Below are 21832 nucleotides of genomic sequence, written 5' to 3'. Positions count from 1 at the left end.
ATGATACCCAGAAGCATTGACCATTTTTCTTTTCTGTAGTACAACTTATAAGGGGAGAGGAAACAAAGTGTTTCTGGAAGCATAATATCACTATATTTCTAACTTTTGACAAAATCACTTAATTATTTGTTACTGCACACAAAGTTACCGGAAGCTTATCTCTCAATACCACCTCAAAGGGCACAAACCAGTCAACTTCTTTGTGTTGAGAGATGGCAAAAATCAATTTTCAACATTCACACAAGAGAATCTACCAAGACAGCTACTCATAGCATCTGTTTTATTCACTGGAAAACCGTTTCGGATCTGATAGATGGTAACAATCGGAGTATTTCTCAGGGGAGATACTCTCCTTCAGAGGCTCACATATTTCTGGAGAAACTAAGTAAGAATATCCATGAATAGAAGAGCAGTTCCATGGGGACTTTGATGTTACATTGAGGAATATATTGGATAGGCAAATGTTCTGAAAACTGCCACCTTCCAAACCCTCTAGGAGGCCTGCAATTTTGATATTATCACCTAAGACATCTTTAAAAGTAATATGTTCTATGATAGGGAGGGCACTTGGGTCGTAAAACTCATCTGGGTGTTCCCCATACTGACTGGTGAACCTTATAGCTATATATACACCATCCAAGGTCATGTTTGAGACACAGATATTTCTGACATAACCACCCCTTCCCGGAGATGTCTTTATTCTGATACCTGTATGAGAACCAAAAAATTGGAGATTTTCTGCATGAACTTCTGAAACACCTCCGGACATCTCACTTCCAATTGATATTCCTGCACTTGTTTGAGATTTCCCTGTAATCCCGCGAATGAGAATGTTTCTACTGGGACGACCATATGAAATGCCGTACTCATCCCACCCACTTTTGATGGAAATCAGATCATCACCGGTGCTGATATAGCAGTCTTCAATGCAGACATTATCAGAAGAATCTGGATATCATAAAAAGAATCGGTGAGAATAATGGTTGTTTGCTTGTTGCTGTTTACAAAAACTAGATGAACCTAGAATTTACTCCAAAGGTTGATGCAGATGGTCATGAAAGTGTATCATGTTATTTGAAATTAATTTCAAGGGAAAATGCATTCTACAAATAACAAAAGATGAAAAAAAGATGCGCAAGCGGTAGAAGATTAAGTTCACACAATTACATCACACGGCTATCATGAGTTGTTGGCAGTTCAAAACGGATTATGATGACATTAAAAGGAAGAACTCGGTGATTCACCTGGATCGATCCCATCTGTGTTTGGTGAGTTGAGAGGAGCAAGGATAGTGAGATTCTGAACGGAAACATGGCTGTTCATCCAGAAAAGAAGTCTCAACTCTCTCATAATTCATAATGACTTCCCTTTTGCATATTTTTTTAACAAGACACTGAAAACACTTGAAATTTACCAAGACAGAAAAACGCCATCCAATTTCTGTTGATCGAACTAACCTGCAGTATACTGGGTGAATGGTCCAAAATGGTGAATTTAAGAAAGTCAGGTTTGAGATGACAACCGCAGTTGAGTTCATCAACTCCACCAAATGGGGCCTTGTATAATTCAGAGTTTTGTTATGGTACCAATTCCACCAGATGCTGCCTTGACCATCAACGGTTCCATTATGACCTGCATGAAGAAGAGAGCAGGTCAGCAACATCAAGTTATAAAGCCAGCTCCACATGTGGAGACAATTTCTCATCATATTTTACCAACCAGTTATGATAACATCGGTCAAATTGTGCCCATAGATGAGGCTTTGATGTCTTTCCCCGATCAACTCCCTTCCTCGACCATATGAAGGCAAGGGATCAACAACTGGCCAATCATCTGAGTTCTGGTACAATACCAGTAGAAGGTGTTCAGTATCATGAGCTAAAAAAATATTATTCATGTGACCACAGGGTCACAAAAGATGGTATTGTAGCAATGCCTAAATGAAGATAAAAAATATCAACACTCCCAGACTTAGCAGTGAACAAACACCACAGCTACTTAATTCATATGCAAAACCAAATTAGCTTTGTCAAAAATAACATCTGGTTTGTTTCATAGAAAATAATTAATTTGCTGGTGTGGACAATACAGCTGCATTAACTGAGGCAAAATGAACCAAAGAGGGCCAGAGAATGGCCTAATTGCAACTGTTAGACATGGCAATATGGTATTTACACATTGCATACATAAAGTTATTCAACTTTTGGGAAGAAGGTGAAGTAAGAGATTACCGTTGATCCAAGAATGACTGCATCTTCATCCAACCACAAGGTTAGATGACTGATGAGATGGAAGCTTCCTGTCAACCACCGGCCAGCAGGGACAAAGAGCTTGGCCCCACCCTTGTCAGAGAAAGAGTTGAGATAGAAGATGGCATTTTGAAAGGCTTTGGTGTTAAGGGTGACCCCGTCTCCAACTGCGCCAAATTCAGTGATGGTGACACTGTGAGGTCGAATTTCGCCCAAGTTTTCCCTTAATTTTTTGCAATGTGGATGACTGCCCTTGACAACAGCCCATGGAGACGGAGCACCACTGAACAATGCAACAAGTACCACAAACACATCCACCATCTGAAACATTAATTAATTTCATTTTCAGACTACATTTACTCATGAGGTCAATCATGACTAAGATCCGAAATTGCAAGCAGAGGCTATTCTTCCTTAATTTGATGCATTTCAACAACCAGGTTATGTATTGTACTCTACTTATATTGAAGATCTGATCCAGAAGCAAACAAAGAGATGGAAAGGAAGCTGCAGATTCATCTTTCAAAGAGTTGTAGCCAAACAAAGTTCAACTAAAAAATAAGGTAGTTTTGCTCAAGTTGATCAATCTTGGCAATACTCTCACATTTCATACAAGTTTTCATACATATCTCTGTGGCAGAGAGCAGATGAATGATTCAACTAGTCCTCAAACATAAAGATCCTAATTGATCTGACAACAACAATAAGTCAATATCAGAGAAAGTAAACAAAATTAAGAAACGGGCAAGTAAGTAGATCAAGCAGAAGTAGAACTCACAGGCAGAGTAGAAGATCTCCTCCTCATATGACTGAGATCTGCTGAAATTTGGGTCACAGCCCACCCAAGCTCTTGTGATCGGGCAGCTGAATCGAACCAATTGAAGATCACACAACCAAGAAAGGCAGAGAAACCAGAAGAGAAAAAATTGGGTTATGAACGATCAAAAGTGACCATTTGAGTCTTCAGTGTGAAAGGCTGAAGAAGAAGAAGAAGAGGAAGCAGAGTGAACCCACATAAAAATCATTGATAGTGACCGTTGCTGCCCGCCAAAACTAAGCAGTAGGTCCCTCCCAACCCTGCCCTGCCCCAATTTAATTGGTCTCTTTTCTGGAATTCACCATCTCCAGTACGTCACTCAACTCTCACCACTGCCTCAATTTCCGATCAGTTTCCGCCTTCCGGAGCTGAAATAACTGTAACGCAAACCCGGATTCAAAGGGTACCCAGAAAAGGAAAAAAAGGACCCAGAAAGGAAAGAGAGTCTTTGTAAGTGGTTCAGATTCTGCAGGTGTTTTCTCACGCCCACTGCTTCAAACTAAAGCTGAATCTTCATCATTGTTCATTAGCTCTGAGGGGGTCTCTCTGTCTTGTCTCTGTCCCTCACTTTTGTTCTGATCACCAGGCACTCTGTTAACTCATGTGACAAACTTCAATTGTGTGTCAGTCAAAAAGGTAAGCTAGTTGTAACTGTTTTGTTCCAACTAGCTCAAATTCCACTTCTTTCTCTCTTTCTCTTTTCAAGTACTCATGGTTTTCTCTATTTTTTTGGCTGGGAAACTGTCTCTCTTATTTCTCTCTTTTTCTGCTGCTGTTGTGGTTGCCTGTGAATTTTGTTTGTATATGAAACCAGCATTGGATGCTGACAAACTCAGCCATAGCTGGCCTGCAATATTTACCTTGCGATTTACAAGGACAAATAACGTGGCTCGTTTCGCAGCTTAACCAACCAGAATTTACGTTAAAGCTTGCGCCTTGTTGCCATTGGACCAACTCCAATCTCCACCCTGCAATTTGGCAGGTTTTAGCCTATTACTATTACAGGCTATTGTTCTCCCCCTTTTCTTCTGAGTGTTATATATACAGCAGCAAGGCAAAGATGGCAATTTAAGAAAGAATTAAGGTTGATTTGAGTCTTTGAGAGGAAAAATTTTACCCAAAAAGAGGGGACAAGAGGTAGAAAAGAGGTGTGGTCATAATCTCTATGGCAAATGGGACATTATGAAAAAGGGCCATGGTAACCACTAAACCCCTAAACCAAAGCGTGAAAGCAGCTGTGACATTCTCTATGGAGGTATTCAATGCCATATTAACCCAAACAATCATATATCAGTACCCTCTTTTTTCTTTGAGCAAAAATGATTGATTGTTACTTCTTTGGTTTGTATTTGGGATCCAAGTTGGAGTTAAAAGTTGAGTCTAGTAGCATACGCATCTCCTGTAATTAACCTAGGTGCCATGTGAAAAGGAGAGGATTAAACAAATTGCATGTTTCAATATCTATATATGGATGATTATTAAAATCTTTCGTTATAGTATACCAAAAACAAATATTGCTTTTAAGTTTAGCAAAGGGTTTTGCTCATCATCATCACATGCATCGTCCTTTTCGATCACAATCACAGTCAATGTCAAACACTCAAACTCTACTCAAACTACTTATACTTATATATCAAGTTACATCAAGTTTTGTGTCACATACTTATATTATTAGGTTACAATCAGCATGGCAGTGAATGCAAAGGTTACACCAACCATGAATATCAAGTTAAATATGATGGTTATGACAATATTAAACGGTGACAGTTAATAACTAAGGTAAAATACACACTTAATTAGGGGCACATCAATATGGAAATAAGGATGGCAATAAGGTTGCCATAAAACATGGTTTTTTTTTTTTTTGGACGAAACCATAAAACATGTTAATGACAGATGACTTGTTCCCCATGTATACTTGATGGCCAAGACACCATACACGGCCAGCTAAAACATCTCATTTAGATCATTCTCACTATACACAACTAAAAGTGTTTCTATTTGAGTTTCGGAGAGTTTTCTGCAAGTACCCTCCTCTCTCTCTCTCTCTCTCTCAAAAGTCAAAGATTCAACGTCGAGTCAACGATTGATGACGAGCTTCCGAGGTTCTAATCCTCATACAGGTCAGCTAACGCTCCCATCCTCGTATAGGTCAGCTACCACTCCAATAAGGGGTACAAGTTGCAGAAGTCCATCGAGAAGTTGATTTGCAAGCTCTTCCCCTCAAGTCTGACAGTGCCCGCGTCGGCGTGGTTCTAGATCTCAAATTCTCAGGCCCAATCCATCCCGGATTTTGACACTTTCAACTGAACTTTCATTCATGTCCGATGTAAATATATCAGATTCCTTATTAAATGAATTTTCTAAAAAAAAAAAACAAAAAAAGGGTCCAAAAGGCTCTTCTACTTTTCTTTTTCTCTGGTGAGGCCTGCCGCCTGAGCCGCAAACGCTTCTGGCCTTCTCCACCGCCAGAAGCTCCAACGTCGCTTTATAATTTCCCTCCAATCCTTTGCCTTTCTCTTCTTCCTCTCTGTAGATTACCCTTCAGCTCTTCGAGGACTTTCTTCCAACATGGCACCCAGAAAGAAACATGGGAATAACAACACCGTCCGCCCTTCCAAGTCTGGCTTCGACCCTCAACACCAACTCCAAGAGTAAGTGGGTCTCCCTTACTTTTGAGTTTCAATTGCTTTGTGACCTCAACCGCGTGAATCTTTAACCCTTCTTGTTCTGCTAAATGTGTAGTTTCTACGAAGGGGAACGTCTCGATCTTCTTCTCCGATCCATGCAGAGGTTAGTGGGTTACTTCTTATGTTGGAGTATAGACTTTTGAGTTCCAGTATTGAATTAACTTGCTTTACATTTATGCTGAACAGAAAAATAGAGTCAGCTAGAGTAATGGATAATTCTTTGCCTGAAAAGATATGGTTCAAGGTTTGCTTCTAAAAAGTTAAGATTATAGTTTCGTAATATATGTATATGACTCTGACTCTGAATGATTTATATTGTTGTTGTATGTTTTGCAGCTCCAATTTGCGGTTGGGGTGAATGATGTGACTCGTGTTCTTGAGCGCATGAAACCAGTGACATTACCAATGGCGGCAAGCTTAGAATCCGAGAGTAGTTCCGCCGCTCCTCCTCCGAAAGCTAAAGCAGCATCAAATGCCAATGTCACTGAGCTGCAGGCTGTGCTGATAGCTGCTGATTCCAACCCGCGGTGGCTCACGAAACATCTGCCAAGCTTAGCCCTTTCGAGGAATGTCCCGTTGATCTTTCTAAAAGATAACAAGGGGGCTTCCTTAAGATTGGGTCAGCTTGTTAAACTTAAAACTGCTATTGCTATTGGAGTTAAGGTAGCAATGTTTTTCTTACTATCTACATGTCTTTTCGATTTCAAACTCCCCTCTTAGATTTGTTTTGATCGGAAGCATTTCATTACTGTAGGCCAAAGGAAATGTCATCAATCAATTAGTTGATGAAATTCTTAGGGGCAGCAGTCAAGGTCATCTTGGAACTGAATGGCTCAATTCAACTCAACTGCTTCCTGCACCAGAGGAGCGAGTCCAGAGATGAGCTTCTTCATACAAGAGAAGACAGACTCGTCGACAGTCGTTCATGTTGCAAACGGTTGAGAGACAAACCAACAATCTTATGTACAAGTACGAGTATCGGTTTATAGTCAACTTCTTACATACTGCAAACGGCAATGTAACCTGTTATATCATTTGAAAGTCATATAGTCCATTACTCCCAAACTCCAAATCCACTGAAGGCTTTGATATCATTTGTAACCTGTTAACCTGTTATGTGCAATGAATCATCCTTTGAAGGCTTTACACTGTCGACTTCAAAATTTACTTTGCTTTACAAGAAGTTATACAGTAATATGTACCAATGAGGAGTACTGAATGAAGCTTCTATTTCAAGCCTCTTCGTCTTGAACTTCTGCCGGAATTATCCTGTAGGTTTTATGCACTAGACTGGGGAGTGGCAGCTGCTGAAGAAGACTCGACACTGCCAACTGAAGTTGGGTTGCCATTACCACTACCATTAGTGACGACTTTTTCTGATTTCTTATTCTCTCTTTTGTCCCCATCCTTCTTCACCATGACAGGTTGAAACTGCAAAAAGTAAAACACCAAAGCAGAAACAGAATTAAAAAGCCTGGAATATCAAACATATTTCTACTGCACTATTGAAACACTAATTGTAAACAGATATGCACCTGGTATATGGAATATATAACATTTCTTCTTATCTGTGCCATCATGTCTAAGAAAAGATTGTAGCCTTCAAGCTTATATTCAATAAGTGGATCCCGTTGTGCGTAGCCACGCAAACCTACAGCTTGCTGGACGAACTTGAGTGCTTGTAAGTGCTCCTTCCACAAACGGTCGATATTGTTCAAAACTAAGAACCGTTCAGCGTCCTTCATCAAGCCCGGTGCCTGGCTCTCGATGATAGTCTGATGCACAGAAGAAATGTATCATCAAGCGTACTTTGAAGACTGGTCAGTGCAAAATACAGCAGTCACTGGAAAGAGTTGGTGCTTTGACAATGTAATTGCATTCATTGTCACAAACATTCAAATCATTTGACACCTAACAGTTCCAAATTATCTAAAACTTATCATACTGACCCTTTTCTGCAAATATGCTTCACGACCTCGAAGACGGAGGTAGTCCTGCAAATCTTCGTAACTTGAACATTCACTACTCAGCACATCCGGCGTCAGATCATTCAATAGATAGCAATATCTAAAGCCATAGAAATAAATTTGTCAGTGAAAAACTAAAATATTATCAGCAAGAGTAAAGGAAGAGATTTGCCATAATACATACATTACAAACATCAAAGCAACCTTGATCAAGGAATTAGAAACTCACACAGATCGATGAGTCCTAAATAGAAGTTAAAATATTCTAATATAATACTTCTAGTAAACTTACTAGATAATTCCATCATCAATCTTTTCTCCGTCATGAACAATTAATATAATTTAGTCAAGTGTACATATAAAGTAACAGCATCTTGAGTAAAATGCTATATGATCATGTAGTTGAATGCAAGGAAGAAAGATAAGATGCACTGTCATTCATTTGAAAATACTGTTCAAAACTTTCAAAAGAACTTGGAATGAAAGCAGCAACTTACTGTTGAAGTTTCTTGATGAGCTTGTCAAGATCCCAGCTTTCTTTCGGAGCATCTGAACCAATATTTGCCTATTCATTTCAGAAATAATCACAGAACCCCAATAATCAGATACAAATTGATAATGCAAGAAATCTAATGAGAAACTACTTGGCTCCTACCTCTAAGATATCATCCATAGTTAGTTCCGCATATTCAATTATAAGTGATTGCAGATTGTCAGATTCAAGGGCTCTCCTTCTTTCCGTATACACACGGTCTCTTTGGCTGTTTAGGACTTCATCAAACTCAAATAGTTGCTTTCGAATATCGAAAAAATAATTTTCCACTTTCCGCTGAGCTTCATCTAGTGCTTTGGTCAGCATCTTGGACTCGATTGGCAAGTCCTCAACTCTAAAAGCTCTCATTAAACCCTACAGGTTGCAATACCAAGCATTTTTAGCAAGCCTAGTGCAGCATTAAGAAATCAACACCTACAACCAAGGTTTAAACCTGAATGCGATCTCCACCAAATATACGAAAGATGTTATCTTCAAGACTTAAGAAGAAGCGTGAACTGCCAGGATCCCCCTGCCGTCCAGTTCGACCACGCAACTGTAGATACAGAGTGCAAAATTTAAATTTCAAGAAGGCAACCCTCTCATGTTTAGAACATGATGAGAAATCAAGGAAATTCAATCATGAACACAGTATAACTAATCTTGCCAAGTCTTAAACCTGATTATCAACTCGGCGAGATTCATGGCGTTCTGTCCCAACAACATGAAGCCCACCAGCTGACACAACCTGCAGGAATTTGATAGAATAACTGTAATCCACAGTAGCTCAGAGGTTAAAGGAATTTTTTGTCATGTGCTGCACTGACCTTCTTCCTTTCTTCCTCTGTGTAGCCCTTATATTCTTTCATGATTTCTAGAAAAGCACTCCGCAGTTTAGCTATCACATCATCCAAAGCAGGTCCCTATCAAAGGCATATATTAATACATTTAATTTGCTCCATTCAGAAAATAATATGTAAATTTCAGACAAGCTTCAGAGTTTAACCTTTTCGCAAGAATAAGAAAGACGCTCCTCTGCTTCAAGCTCTGTCAATGATCTCTGACCCCAAGTTTCAACAGCTAAATTGACAGCTTCCTCAGCTAACTTGGTCTTTTCACTGGACAATTTGCATGGAAATAGCTTTTCATTAACCTGAAAGAAAAAAAATATATATCCCCATTCTGAGTTTCAAGATGATAAAGTAATTGAAAACTGCAAGTATGCACTTTCTAAACTTCCCTAGCTGAAGTAATAACCATCTACATATCAAGATCAAAGACAAAGCACACCTTCCAAGACTTTTTCGGTGGAAGTTTTTTCACTGAAACATAACCTCCTTCAGTTAGTTTTACAACTCTGCAAGAATATTATAAGCAAAATAAAATGTGGTTAGAACCTTAGTAAAGAAAACAGGATGCTCAAAAATATAGATTCGTTGCCAGAATTCAAGGAATGCAACTCATATAAATGGCTGTTCATCTTAATACTGTAATCTAGAACAGAAGTCCTAATATTCGATTAATACTGTTTAGTATATAACAATAACTCCTTCAACTCTCATGCATAAAGACCGACTCAAAACGTCGCATGTGAAATTGTTATGAGCTCAGGTGTTACCTAGGCATTAGCATCTCACGTAGCTTCAACCTTGCCATAAATTCTGCATTCCCACCAAGAATTATGTCTGTTCCTCGACCTGCCATATTGGTTGCAATGGTAACTGCTCCTAGACGACCGCTTTGTGCCACAATTTCTGCTTCCCTCTCCACATTCTCTGGTTTTGCGTTGAGAACCTTCCATACATTAGGATTCTATAAGGTTTCCTCTCAAAAGAGCATATTTTATCCTTTTTTTTTAATTTACCAAAACATATATCGTCTACTATATTCAAGTAACATGCTAAATATTTAGAGATACAAGTACAAATAAGAACTAAAATTCACACAGTTGCATTATATTATTTTATTAAACTCCCAAGTAAAGGATGAATGAGGCCACACCTCATGGGGAATCCCAACTTCTTGCAACTGCTCAGACAATGAGTCACTCTGCTCAACACTAGTTGTTCCAACAAGTACAGGGCGACCTGTTTTGTGCATTCTAGATATCTCCACTACAACTGCCCGCCATTTTCCTGTAGTTGCCCTGAAAACTACATCAGACTCATCCTGAGAAGGAAAGCAAAGAGATAGTAAGAAACTTGAAAGCCAAGACATATGTAAGTAAAGTTGAAAGGCGTACTAGAAATATCATGTACAAACCTCCTTATTATCAGATCAAACCATTTAAATTCCTACTTTGAGATTCAGTACAACTTAAAAATAGTTGTGCAACTGCATTATGGCAAGCTAAACCAGCATACCCTACCTTTCTTATCATAGGCTTGTTTGTGGGGACAATTGTAACTTTAAGCTTGTATATGCTTTCAAATTCTGTGCTTTCTGTTGCTGCAGTCCCAGTCATTCCACAAAGTTTTGGAAACTGTCACAGATAAGCATATATAAATAAATAAACATTCCGAACCGAAAAAAAAAACAAAAATTAGCTGAGATGCGACACTCAATGAGGTGTGAGGTAGAATCCTACCTGGAGAAAGAAGTTTTGGTAGCTAATAGATGCCAGAGTTACAGTTTCATTTTGAATTGGAAGACCCTCTTTTGCTTCAACTGCTTGGTGAAGGCCATCACTCCACCGCCTCCCCTAAAGAACATAAATAAGTTACTACAATTATAGAGAGATTAAAGAGCAAAATCTCAATTCCCCTCAATGTTGCAGCAACTAATCCTAGTGATGGGATCAGAATTTCAGTAGAATACCAGGAAAACAACAATAGTGATGGGTAAACATTTTCACCAGAATACAAATAAGTCTAATTAATTATTGGATAAGGTTGAAGTCATTCAGTTGACAGCCACCCAAAGTCAATATAATGCTAACTACTACGCTGATGAGCTAATATGTTAAAGACTTTCTTCCCTGTAGACAAGAAGAACTATTGCACATAAATAAAGAAAACGCTTGTTGAAAAATATAATCACCTGCATAACTCGTCCAGTAAATTCATCAACAATGAGAACCTCTTTGCCACGAATAATATAATTTACATCTCTGAGAAACAGTTCTTTTGCTTTCACTGCATTCAGAACATAAGATGCCCACTGTTCACGTGGATCATATAAATCTTTGACACCTAGAATCTCTTCAGCATCTTCATATCCTTGTTCTGAAAGCAGAACTGTTTTCTGCTTTTCATCTACCTGGAAAAAGAAAAGGAGGTATGAAGCAAAAAATATAACTAGTAGCAAGGCTCCTGAGATCTATGAATCTCTTAATTAGATAGAGAACTTTTGCCTGATAAAATGTATGGTAGGCTTACAGTATAATGTATATCTCGCTCAAACACTGAAGCCATCTTTGCAGCTTTATAGTACCTATCGCTGGGTTTTTCTGCAGGTCCTGATATAATGAGGGGTGTTCTTGCTTCATCAATAAGGATGGAATCAACCTCATCAATGACACAGTAATTGAAATTCCTCAAGACAAGCTCCTCAACACTCTGTTTATGCCAAGAATTGAGGTAGAATTATATAAGTTGAGAAAACTCTTGAAGATTAGCTACATTGCAATAGAAGAACATTAGTTAAGAAAATAAAGCAAGAATTACTTTCCGTGGCCAGATTATCTCTCAGGTAGTCAAAACCAAGCTCACTGTTTGTAACATATGTGATGTCAGATAAGTAATTCTCCCTTCTTTGTTCGCTTGTCATATTCTCTGCCCACAAAAATTTGCATTGTTAGATTTCCATTCCAATCTCAATTAACAAAGAATTCAATATGCAGAAACCATATCCAGAGACTATAGATCAACCTTATCGCTGTAAAAATGTTAAACTAACAAACAAATGAGTGCAATAATAGTGAATTGAAGTGGACTGGGAATGAATAGAGTTTCAAATGCACAAAGCATTTAGTACTTGAAAAATCAAATAAACTATCCATGCTGCTACGAGTAACTCTTCACTCTTGATCCATCCAATACATATCAAAATAAACAAATGTTGAAGGAAAGTAGGAATTATAATGCAGGGTACTGTATAACAAATACACAAGAAAGAGACATACGTTGGATCAGGCCAACCTTCAATCCAAGGAAACGAGGAACTTGACCAACCCACTCACAATCACGTCGGGCTAGATAATCATTGACAGTGACAACATGAACTCCCTTTCCAGTCAAGGCATTCAAATAAGCGGGTAAGATAGCAACAAGGGTCTTTCCTTCTCCGGTCCTCATCTCAGCTATTTCCCCCTTGTGAAGAACCATGCCACCTAAACGATCAAACAGCAAATCCTAATCACTAAACACACAACACATGTAATTCAGTACATGGGAAGTGAAGGATATAATGTGTGTACCTATGAGTTGTACATCAAAAGGACGAAGGCCTAAAACCCTCCTCGAAGCCTCTCTTATGACGGCAAATGCTTCCTGGCGTAGCAATGCTTCTTAGTTTATCAGTAGATTCAACGCATATACAAAGCTATTCAACTGTAAAAATGTTAAGCCACTACTCAAACTTACACAAAATCTTCACTTAAAAATCATGATCGAACCGAAAACTAACTAGCATACTACACAATTGACAGTTACAGAACTCATTTCAACACCAGGCAGTAAAAACACAGTAGTGAAACTGGAGAGAGAAACTAGTACTGACGGGTAAAAGAGAGTCCAAGGACTCGCCCTGCTTAGCGCGCTGCTGAAACTGAAGCGTCTTCTCCCTGAGCTCGGAATCGGAAAGCTTGGAAATCTGAGATTCCAAGCCATTGATGAGAGCCACAGTCTGAGCGTACTGCTGCCTTGTGGACTCGCCAGTGTCAGTCCCTTTGAAAATCCCGCCGAAAAGACCTCCCAGAGAAGCCGCCGCCTGCGCTCGCCGGCGTCTCCGGCTCGAAATCCGTGAGGTTTCCGGCAGGCGGAAGGCTTTCCCGGCGAAGAAGGAAGTACGGAGGCAGTTGTTGAGGGGGATGACGTGGCGGAACTTGGAGGAGAGAGGTGAGAGGGAATGAGGCTCCAAGAGAGGAGAGTGCGGCAGCGCCATTTGGGATTCAAATTTAGAAAGCGAGAAGGATGATGGTGTTCGCTCTGCCTTTTGCTCTCCTTCAAATTGAGTTGGGATAAGGTGTGGTCAAGCATTAACCAAAACAGAAAGATACACGCACCAGAAGAAGCCGACGTCGTCAACTTCGCGCCGTAAGGTCAAACAGCTTTTTTTTTCTTCTCATTTTCATCAAATGGAAAGTAGTTATATGCTTCATGACATGTTTACTTGTACGAAACATAGATGAGATGAACAGAAACATATTCATGAAAGTGTCGCAAATTCACTGGAGTTCTCGAATGAATTGGAAATTTTAGTTACTTTTTAAAATGTGAGATTCAGTGAATGTCCAGAATACTGTATGAATTTACATTGTCACATTTTAGTGTTACACAATTACCCTAGTGAAATTAGCCTTCAATTTGCTCCACAGGAGACAAAAACATATTGACACAAGTCCGACCGCGATCAGAGAATAGATCAGGCAAGTTGACACGAGTCCGGCAGAAATCACAGATTCACAGAATCTTTATGAAATGGTAAAAGTTCTTGCAGCCACGAGAGAATTCGTAAAAATAAGAGCTTATGGGTGGCCTTCATAATCCTATTTTAAACATGTTCTTGACACTCGATTTGCCATTTCTAGAGTTTACTGGTTTACACTCTACTCATGAGAGTGAAGAGTTTTTGTTCACGGCTCTCTATGTTCTTTTAGTAGACAACATTGTGAAGAAAATCTGCAAATGACAAAGGTGATATCAAACTAAATATCTATAGGACATGAGAGGCCAGTCAATAATTGACTATTAACCCCAATACCCACACAAGGTATAAATTTAAAAATAAAAGAAGCTCCAAACAAAATGTTGCAGCTAATGCTATTGAACAAAGTTAACTGCTAACCGTATAGAGGGATTACGAGAACTATACCTTTCCTGTCCAGACATTTCTGAACTACAATTTCCTCTTACCAATGAAAATGAAAGAACACAAAATTTTCTTCGGTAATGACTAATGACACATTTTCCTCTATTACAACTTGCAACACTGACTTCATGTAGAAACATTAGCCCTCAAGATTAAAGAGGGCCAATACCATCTAGCTTGGTTCTGGGGGAACCACTCTCAAGCTTCGTACCCACTCACAGAAGCTAGGATCATCAAAACTAATAAAACTGCTTTTCAGCTTTGTCCGCTGTTCTATTGTCAAAGTTCGTAGCTGAGGAAATCTTGCCTCCTGCAACAGATGAAACAAATACTTCAATACATGCTTTACGCCAAAGAAAATAGGAAAAATCTTGAGTCTTGACTCTACAGAAAGTTCCAGGCATATTGATTTACACTTGCCTGCTCATAAGGAGGATCCTTGTGTGCAGGAATGAGCCGCGATACAAAATATCGAGCCTGAGAACTTCCTTCCTGTTTAACAAATGAATTAGGTTCCACTTCATTTTTAGGCATTAAAAAGCACAAAGGAAAAAGATGCAGAGCGCGAAAAAAAGACCTTGAAGGAAAGAATCCGAGGGGCTGGAAACCGCAATTCACTGATCTCTTCAGCCAATGTTCTGCAAGCAGCTAAAGCAGCCGCACTTTTTCCTTCATCAGAAGAAAGTTCAGCACCCTGAATACACCAGTCAAAAGGAAAATGTTCAGACGACATATTAAGGGGTTAATGAAATTCTGAACAGAGATAACACTTTCAAACAGACAAAGAGTCAAGAAACTATAGTAGTGAGTCACAACTTAAGAGAGCTCTTAATTATACCAACAGATGTGACTGTCAACAGCACATACATTACATGGTTTAAGGGTTTCGTGAAAATTGTAAAACAGACATGGATGCTCACCACACCCGTCCTATACATGACCTCATATTTTCTTGATTATTCTCTCCTCTTATTTCTAAGCAAAACTTCTAGTACAAATCACTTCTATGCTAGGCGAGGAGCCAAATCCGTCCAAAATCTATTTGCAACCAAAAATCTGTCAATTGAGCTGGTCAAAACTTCCTACTCATTAGGTCCTTTCTAAAATGAAAATACTCTCATCACACATCATATCTACTTTTCTCTTTGCAGTATCATCTATTACTTCCCCTACACCCTAATTATTATTTTTCTTTCTGTGCTTAGATACCACTGCAAAAGACAATAGTTTCCGGGCAAAACCCTTACCACTCTAAATTATCTCAAGTTCTCAACAGCTTAGAGAGAGTGTACAGTGTCTTCCATGTTTAGTTAGTAGTTTCTAGGCCAAACATATCTTAATCATAGGACATGGAGTGAAAGATTATAAAAGTAATAAAATCAGTACTTATATTATTGCATTACATGACAAACAGTGAATAGACAAGCATGACTAGGTCGGCTGGTTTTTAAGCATATCACAAGTACTAAGTTTTCCAAGGACCATAAGCTATAATCTGCACTTGGCCACCAAAAATCTTTAGAGATCAGACAAAGATCATCAAGATGTTCCACAAGGTAAATAGCTATTTTCAATACAATTCCATAGTTATGAATGCTACAATGGTCAGCATATCACGGTGTTCGAAAGCATATAACAAGTACTAGGTTTCCCAAGGACAATAATCTACAACCTGGCCTCCAAAAATCTTAAATGTTTAATTAATGTCATCATGTTTTTCTATGAGGTAGAAAATCATCTTCAACACATAATTCCATAGTTATGAATACAACAATGGGCATATGTGACCCTATTTATTATGTTCAGGCGCATCAGAGATTGCAAAGTAGTAATGAAAGCTTTCCTATTCCATGTGTACTACGTGGCACTGCTAACATAACCTTTATTTTGTGTAGCATTAACATGCAGCAAAGTTCCCCAGGACAAAAAGAAAAAGATAAAGCACACCAAAACATAGAGGTGCCATCCAAATAAATAAAACAAAGGGCAATAATAGGAGCAAAAGGACATACCAACCAAATGAAGATATCTGTGCCATGATCAAGAACAACTGCTGCATCAGACTGCATAGCAAGGTCATAAGCTGGTAGTTCCTCAAACGTTCCCCCTTCCCGATGCATTAGACAACGAGGTGCTACCATTCGCAGAGACAGATCAAAGGATGCATTCAGAAACAAGTTCCGTAACACAGACCTTTCATCTTCATGGCCAACAATGCTTCCCAACAGTGGGCCTCTTCTAAGATGAAACAAGAGCTCTGGTAATAACGATATCTCCTTAGGGAAACGATATTGCTTTGATTTTGGTACTTGAGAACCAAATTTCAAAGCAATGTCTTTAATTCTTTCATCTATTGTTGATCGCATATCAAACGCATCAGAACTGTTTTTGGCTCGCAACAGTGTCCTCTTTGCAATAAGAACTGCTGCAACTTCGTCTTGAACACTCTCAAGATATGCTGAAACACTATCAACTGTTGGCAGTCTAACAGTTATTACTCTTGATATATCAGCTTGATAAACATTCAGGTACTGAATTGTAAACTGGAAGTACACATACTCGGTCCTAATGTCCCTCTTATTTTCCAAGGAGAGTGAGAAGCACTGTGTTTCTTCAACACTTGGCATTTGTATGTAAAGAGAAGTATCATTTTTGAAGGTTTCATGAGTGTCTATATGTGCCTCTTCACCAGGACCCACAACTTGAGTTATGAGAATATCATCTGAACAGCGTATTGCCAAGAACCCACGGGATCCTGCTGCCCTGGCGGATGCCCTTTGCAAGTTCACTCCAAAGGCTTCGCCAAAGTCATCATGGAGAACAAAAACACCCCCAGAAGCTTTTGCGAGAGGCTGCAAAACAGGAACTCTTACAGGGCATTGCCCAGCACAAAGAATATCAACTACCGTATTGTGTCGGTGTGCCTCTTGACCCAGACGCTCCATCCATTTCAACGCGGTCTTTTCCAAGTGAGCATAATTTGGATGACTGAAAGAATGAGGAACAGATCCAGGACCATAAGTATTAGGTCCACCAGCACAAACAATGATTCTGCTATTACCTCCTGACCTTTTGATTACCCCTCGAGAAATGTCTGCTGATGGGCCTTGAATTATAGCAAGGGCAACCTCAACTGCTGTGCCAAGGCACCGGGCTCTAGAAGCTTCTGAAACGTTCAGTTTGTACGGCCTTAATGATGAAAATATGGCATGTGCTACAGGCAGTGAAGCATGCATTGGAGACAAATATATACCAGTTCCATATATCAAAGCCTTCAAGTACTCCTGGCACGGTGATTTGTCACCTGGAAGCACATCAGCAGATGCGATTGACTCCTCTGAAAAATCATAAACTGATACTGTGCGACCATACAGTACTATTCCAATTCTCGTTGTCGGGGGAAGTGAATCGACAAAGGCATGTAAGGAGCTCTGTAAATGCCAGAGATGTGGTTCATCTAAACACTCGTCTATAACAAGAACAATGGGTGCAGACATTCTAGAATCAGAAACTGGAACAAAACCAGGTCTATTGTTCCCAGTTTGAACATAATCAACCATGGGAGACAACAACTCTGGATAGTTGGAAAGTTCTTCCTTGCTAGAAGATATGTATTCACCCTCACTACCATTCAGTTCTCGGCAGATTACACACTGCCACTGACCTGAGCCCAGTAAAATGTTGCAATAGATATTTGCATAAGCTCCACAACTGTGGCAGCGATGAGGATCACGTTGTATTATTTGAGGACCTGGAGAAACTTCCCTCCCAGGGGAAACCAATGCCCCAAAACCCAAACTTGGTACATTTGCTTGTTTCTTTTGTTTCAACACCTAATTAACAAACCAGTAGGAGAAAAGTTTTCGTAAGATTCTTAACTATGTAGGGAAAGAAGGATATACTCCAAGAACTGATTATTGCAAAAGTAATCTAAACAAAGTACATCTGCAAGCAAACTTATAAAAGAGATCAGAGACCTAGTATGTTCATGTCTACATAAATAACTAGTCTACGCCTGCGGTTAAAGAGATCCAGAGGCAGTTATATGAACTCAACGTAACTAATTAATTGTGCAGAACACCCTACAGGACTAAAACATGCTACATGTCCATAACAAATAGACAACTAAAACAATAAAGGTTGAATTAAGAGCAAAGAGAACAAGAAAGATACCTTATGAGCTGAGAATAGGACATACGGTGGTTCACCAACAGGCACTGTATCATCATCTGTGACATTGGACAGTTCGCGCTCCAACTCATGAGACCCATTTGAAAAATAAACAGGCGAAGAAGTTGGCAAAGATGCTGCCGGAGAGAAAGCAACTGGCTGAGGAGTTACAGGCGAAGCACGAAAAGGCACGGCAGCAGGACGGACAGGGGAAGTAAAAACAGGAGGTCCGGGGGGAGTACTCAAATGAGGAATGGGGCTGCCGGTTTTCAGTCCACCACTAGCTGGTGATGGCCCATTCGGAGTTCTGATTGATGGGGGAGGTAGCTGATCCAGCTGAAACTTTGGCGGAGGAAATCTGGATTGTCCGGGGGAAACCAAAGGTGGAGGAGGAATGGCATTGCTGGCAGGGTCAGGTGATGAAGTGTCTGACTTTGAGGGACTAAAGTATCCAAGGGAAGGTTGCGGTGGCGGATTCGACATCGAAAATCGAAAATGTTGTTTCAATCAAAGCCACAACCACCTTAACACCCCTCGGCTATATCGAAAATTCAACTAAATTTCAGTGAACCTAAACTGTGTGCTAAGCAATCTAAACAAAATTATACAAATTGGATTGAAACTATGAGAGAAAGCGACACATGGATCTTATTAATTGAACAAATAGGAGGCCTTTGGTAACAAAAACCTCCTAAAACCCCATGGATTTCTCACAATTGAAGCTCCTAACTTCGTCGATTTCCGCACACGAGTCAATCTACGAAAAAGAATTACCGATTGTGAATTTGACGAGGAATTCAATTAACGATCTAGGACTGTATATATGCATTGAGAATCGAAATTTCAGCTGGAATTGAAATCGATGAGAGGAAATGGAATACGAAAATGGCGTACCTGAGGAGAGATTCGGGATTTTTTTTTTTTTTTTTTCTTTTGAGGCAGAAAAATCAATGACCCTTCCTTGACTTGAAGGAGAGAGTTTCCTCTTGATCTTTGCTCTTCCACTGCCTCGTGTTTTTATTTTTATTTTTTCTTTTTTTCTTTTTTTCTTTTTGTTTCTTTATTTTTTGGATTTTATATAGGAGACTAACGAGTTGAGGATCTAGAGAAATGGAAGTCGGGGAATTTATTCTGCGGTTTTGACTGTTTGGGAAATTTAGCGGTAAAACACTTTTTCACTGTAAACTTTGTGTCACTCGTTTGCACGGTTGGCACTGCTGCTTGGTTTGATTGGAGGAACAAATTTGGTGGGGACCAATTGTTTTTTTTTTTTTCTTTACCTGGCAAGCAGTACGGTGTCTTTGAGCTGTTAGAGCTTGGATTTTTTATTTTTGGTTCACGATAATGTTTATGTTTGCTCTCATGGTTTTAAAATGTTTAATCTTAATTCTCATGTTTTATATATCGATTAATTTTAGTCCTTTAGTAGGGTTACCGATTAATGTTAAACTTGAATATGTTGGTTTGTTCAAGATTTGAGGATGCAGTTAGAGTTGCTCTTATGAATTAAACTATTTTGTTTTAAAAAAAATATATTAAAATAACTCATACTTAACCAACCAAGTCATAGCTCACCGATAAGAAACTAACAAGTTTTTTCCCCATTAGTATGACTCATTTTAATATATTAGGAGGGGGCGTTCTGACATTTCAACCACAACCACATCCACCACTTGCCATCGTCTACCACTTCCTCAAACTTTCCCAATCACCTCATGCCTTCTTCCGCTTCTTCATCCCCTTCTCATCAAAAACCATCTTCTTCTTCTACTCCTTCCTTCTCCTCTCCAAGACCAGAGATCAACAGAAGCCGCAGTGATGTTAACAGCCCATAGCTGCTCCCGCGTCAAATGAGGTTGCGCTACAACCAAGAGCTAGCTTCTGATTCCGTCCTGGAGAAGCTTGCTCATCGCCCACCTTGCCTGAATAATCAACCCGTAAATCACGCTCTCCTAGTGACGGCGAGTCAACCTGATTTCACGCTCTCCCAGCGACGAGTCAACCCCAAGTTCTCAGTCTTCGGTCGGTGACTCGGCCCGGAAGTCATGCTCTTCTTCTTTCGATAAAAAAAGTTTATGGTGCATGGATGTGTAAAATAATAGGAAAAATTTTGGAATGGTACATGAAGTTTGGCCCACTTGGAGTTTTTGTACATTAAATCATAATCTTTGGTACATGAAATTTGAAGCCCAACCTAACATACATGTACGACATCATCTCCTCGTTACATTGTATGTCATTGTAAGCATAATGAAGGCATTAATGAGTTTTAACGGAAAAAACCACTTCAGTCGATCAACCTAGACAACAGCCATATATATATACATATATATCAGCCAAGATCAGAAGAGGACCTCCGTAAAAATGAAAAAGTGCGGATGAAGACGTGTCAGCCAGGGAATGAATTTCATCTCCAAGCAAGTCCTACCCACATCTCCTTCGTCTCGAACTTTTCTTTTTGTTTTCTGAAGATTGAAACTTGCCTCCTAATCTATATTCTTCTCCTTTCCCCAATCTCCAAATCCATAAACTGAAATCCTATAAATTTTGAAATGGGCAGGGACTCAGATCAGTAATTAATACATCTCCATAGCACTTGTATTGTTGTTGCTCATCTCCCGCCAACCGCCGCCGCCTCAAGCTCTGCTCCAGCTTCAGATTCAATCCTTCCGGCCATCCGGCCATCATTCTCACAATCCCATCCACTCGACACTCTATTCTCTCTAATCTTCATGCCCCAATGAAACTTTACACCACTATAACAGTTAACAATATCCTCTCATCTAAACATTCAATTAACAAGACCCACAGTCAAATCCCATTAATCGACGAGGCGACGTAATCGACGACACGCTAGACTTGGGTAAGGGTGAGGTGGTTTCCAGTGGCTGTGTCAATGAAGGCGATGTGGTAGGGTGGGTTTGAGAGGGGTCGAAAGTGCCATTGATCACGAGTGGAAGCTACTAAGAATGGGGTGCTTTACTTTCCTCTTTCAGATGGTTAATTAGATGAAAGAAATATAAACCAACGTACCAAACTTATCTCAAATGGGCTGAGGTACGGTGTTCCTAATTGTGTTTCATTAAAAGAAAGTGAGATCTTGGTAAAAGCTTGGCATCAATATTGGTAAACAGCTATTCAATTTCCCAGAAGTGATCGAATTCTGGTGTTTTGGGGATGTGAGTTCCTACCAAGAAGATAGAGATCATTATCTAATGGGTGGCGGGACCGTATATCAGTTTTTTGCAGAAAACGAATGACTGGTTGACACGTTGCGTCGTCCGCACTCTCTCAATTTCACGGACGTCCTCTTCTGATCTTGGCTGTGTATATATATATATATATATATATATATATATATATATAGTACGTACGTA

General features: G+C 39.5%; 4 protein-coding genes across 4 annotated transcripts; 1 reads left to right on the top strand and 3 right to left on the bottom strand.

Moving 5' to 3' along the window:
- Positions 1-250: 250 nt before the first annotated feature.
- Positions 251-3217, bottom strand: LOC101291567 (probable polygalacturonase-like). The gene is made up of 6 exons (XM_004288296.1): positions 3028-3217; positions 2232-2570; positions 1720-1840; positions 1458-1632; positions 1245-1315; positions 251-948 (listed from the first exon to the last, which is right to left on the bottom strand). The coding sequence occupies exons 1-6, from the start codon at positions 3052-3054 to the stop codon at positions 281-283; spliced, it is 1401 nt and encodes a 466-aa protein (XP_004288344.1). The 5' UTR covers positions 3055-3217; the 3' UTR covers positions 251-280.
- Positions 3218-5482: 2265 nt separating this feature from the next.
- On the top strand, positions 5483-6903 carry LOC101297670. The gene is made up of 5 exons (XM_004288317.1): positions 5483-5720; positions 5812-5859; positions 5943-6000; positions 6093-6419; positions 6511-6903. Exons 1-5 carry the CDS (start codon positions 5638-5640, stop codon positions 6637-6639), a joined length of 645 nt encoding a protein of 214 aa, XP_004288365.1. The 5' UTR covers positions 5483-5637; the 3' UTR covers positions 6640-6903.
- Positions 6692-13358, bottom strand: LOC101300766 (protein translocase subunit SECA1, chloroplastic-like). Its single transcript, XM_004289390.1, has 21 exons — positions 12975-13358; positions 12673-12745; positions 12379-12585; positions 11931-12028; positions 11633-11812; positions 11295-11513; positions 10843-10956; positions 10624-10737; positions 10257-10424; positions 9874-10049; positions 9546-9612; positions 9262-9408; positions 9083-9178; positions 8935-9003; positions 8710-8811; positions 8379-8630; positions 8221-8288; positions 7706-7823; positions 7292-7531; positions 6959-7187; positions 6692-6866 (listed from the first exon to the last, which is right to left on the bottom strand). The coding sequence occupies exons 1-20, from the start codon at positions 13356-13358 to the stop codon at positions 7035-7037; spliced, it is 3045 nt and encodes a 1014-aa protein (XP_004289438.1). The 3' UTR covers positions 6692-6866; positions 6959-7034.
- Positions 13359-14112: 754 nt separating this feature from the next.
- Positions 14113-19084, bottom strand: LOC101312673 (protein transport protein SEC23-like). The gene is made up of 5 exons (XM_004288283.1): positions 18459-19084; positions 16298-18118; positions 14863-14979; positions 14706-14777; positions 14113-14595 (listed from the first exon to the last, which is right to left on the bottom strand). The coding sequence occupies exons 1-5, from the start codon at positions 18936-18938 to the stop codon at positions 14458-14460; spliced, it is 2628 nt and encodes an 875-aa protein (XP_004288331.1). The 5' UTR covers positions 18939-19084; the 3' UTR covers positions 14113-14457.
- Positions 19085-21832: the final 2748 nt, after the last annotated feature.

The sequence above is a fragment of the Fragaria vesca genome, linkage group LG1 (genome assembly GCF_000184155.1).
Source record: "Fragaria vesca subsp. vesca linkage group LG1, FraVesHawaii_1.0, whole genome shotgun sequence".
NCBI classification, from domain to species: Eukaryota; Viridiplantae; Streptophyta; class Magnoliopsida; order Rosales; family Rosaceae; genus Fragaria; species Fragaria vesca.
The sequence above is the reverse complement of the archived record's forward strand: the minus strand, read 5'-3'. Positions and strand labels throughout refer to the sequence as shown.

Excerpts from the sequence above, each read along its gene's own strand:
- LOC101291567 (XM_004288296.1), bottom strand. The coding sequence starts at position 3,054 with ATGAGGAGGAGATCTTCTACTCTGCCT. Across the intron at positions 2,571-3,027 it reads GGAGATCTTCTACTCTGCCT|ATGGTGGATGTGTTTGTGGT; the intron begins GTGAGTTCTACT and ends TTAATGTTTCAG. Across the intron at positions 949-1,244 it reads CACAGATGGGATCGATCCAG|ATTCTTCTGATAATGTCTGC; the intron begins GTGAATCACCGA and ends TATGATATCCAG.
- LOC101297670 (XM_004288317.1), top strand. The coding sequence starts at position 5,638 with ATGGCACCCAGAAAGAAACATGGGAATAACAACACCGTCCGCCCTTCC. Across the intron at positions 5,860-5,942 it reads CTTCTCCGATCCATGCAGAG|AAAAATAGAGTCAGCTAGAG; the intron begins GTTAGTGGGTTA and ends TATGCTGAACAG. Across the intron at positions 6,420-6,510 it reads CTATTGCTATTGGAGTTAAG|GCCAAAGGAAATGTCATCAA; the intron begins GTAGCAATGTTT and ends TCATTACTGTAG.
- LOC101300766 (XM_004289390.1), bottom strand. The coding sequence starts at position 13,358 with ATGGCGCTGCCGCACTCTCCTCTCTTGGAGCCTCATTCCCTCTCACCT. Across the intron at positions 9,179-9,261 it reads TTTCTTATTCTTGCGAAAAG|GGACCTGCTTTGGATGATGT; the intron begins GTTAAACTCTGA and ends TGCCTTTGATAG. Across the intron at positions 9,004-9,082 it reads CAGAGGAAGAAAGGAAGAAG|GTTGTGTCAGCTGGTGGGCT; the intron begins GTCAGTGCAGCA and ends AAATTCCTGCAG.
- LOC101312673 (XM_004288283.1), bottom strand. The coding sequence starts at position 18,938 with ATGTCGAATCCGCCACCGCAACCTTCCCTTGGATACTTTAGTCCCTCA. Across the intron at positions 14,980-16,297 it reads CAGATATCTTCATTTGGTTG|GGTGCTGAACTTTCTTCTGA; the intron begins GTATGTCCTTTT and ends TGGTGTATTCAG. Across the intron at positions 14,596-14,705 it reads AGGATCCTCCTTATGAGCAG|GAGGCAAGATTTCCTCAGCT; the intron begins GCAAGTGTAAAT and ends CATCTGTTGCAG.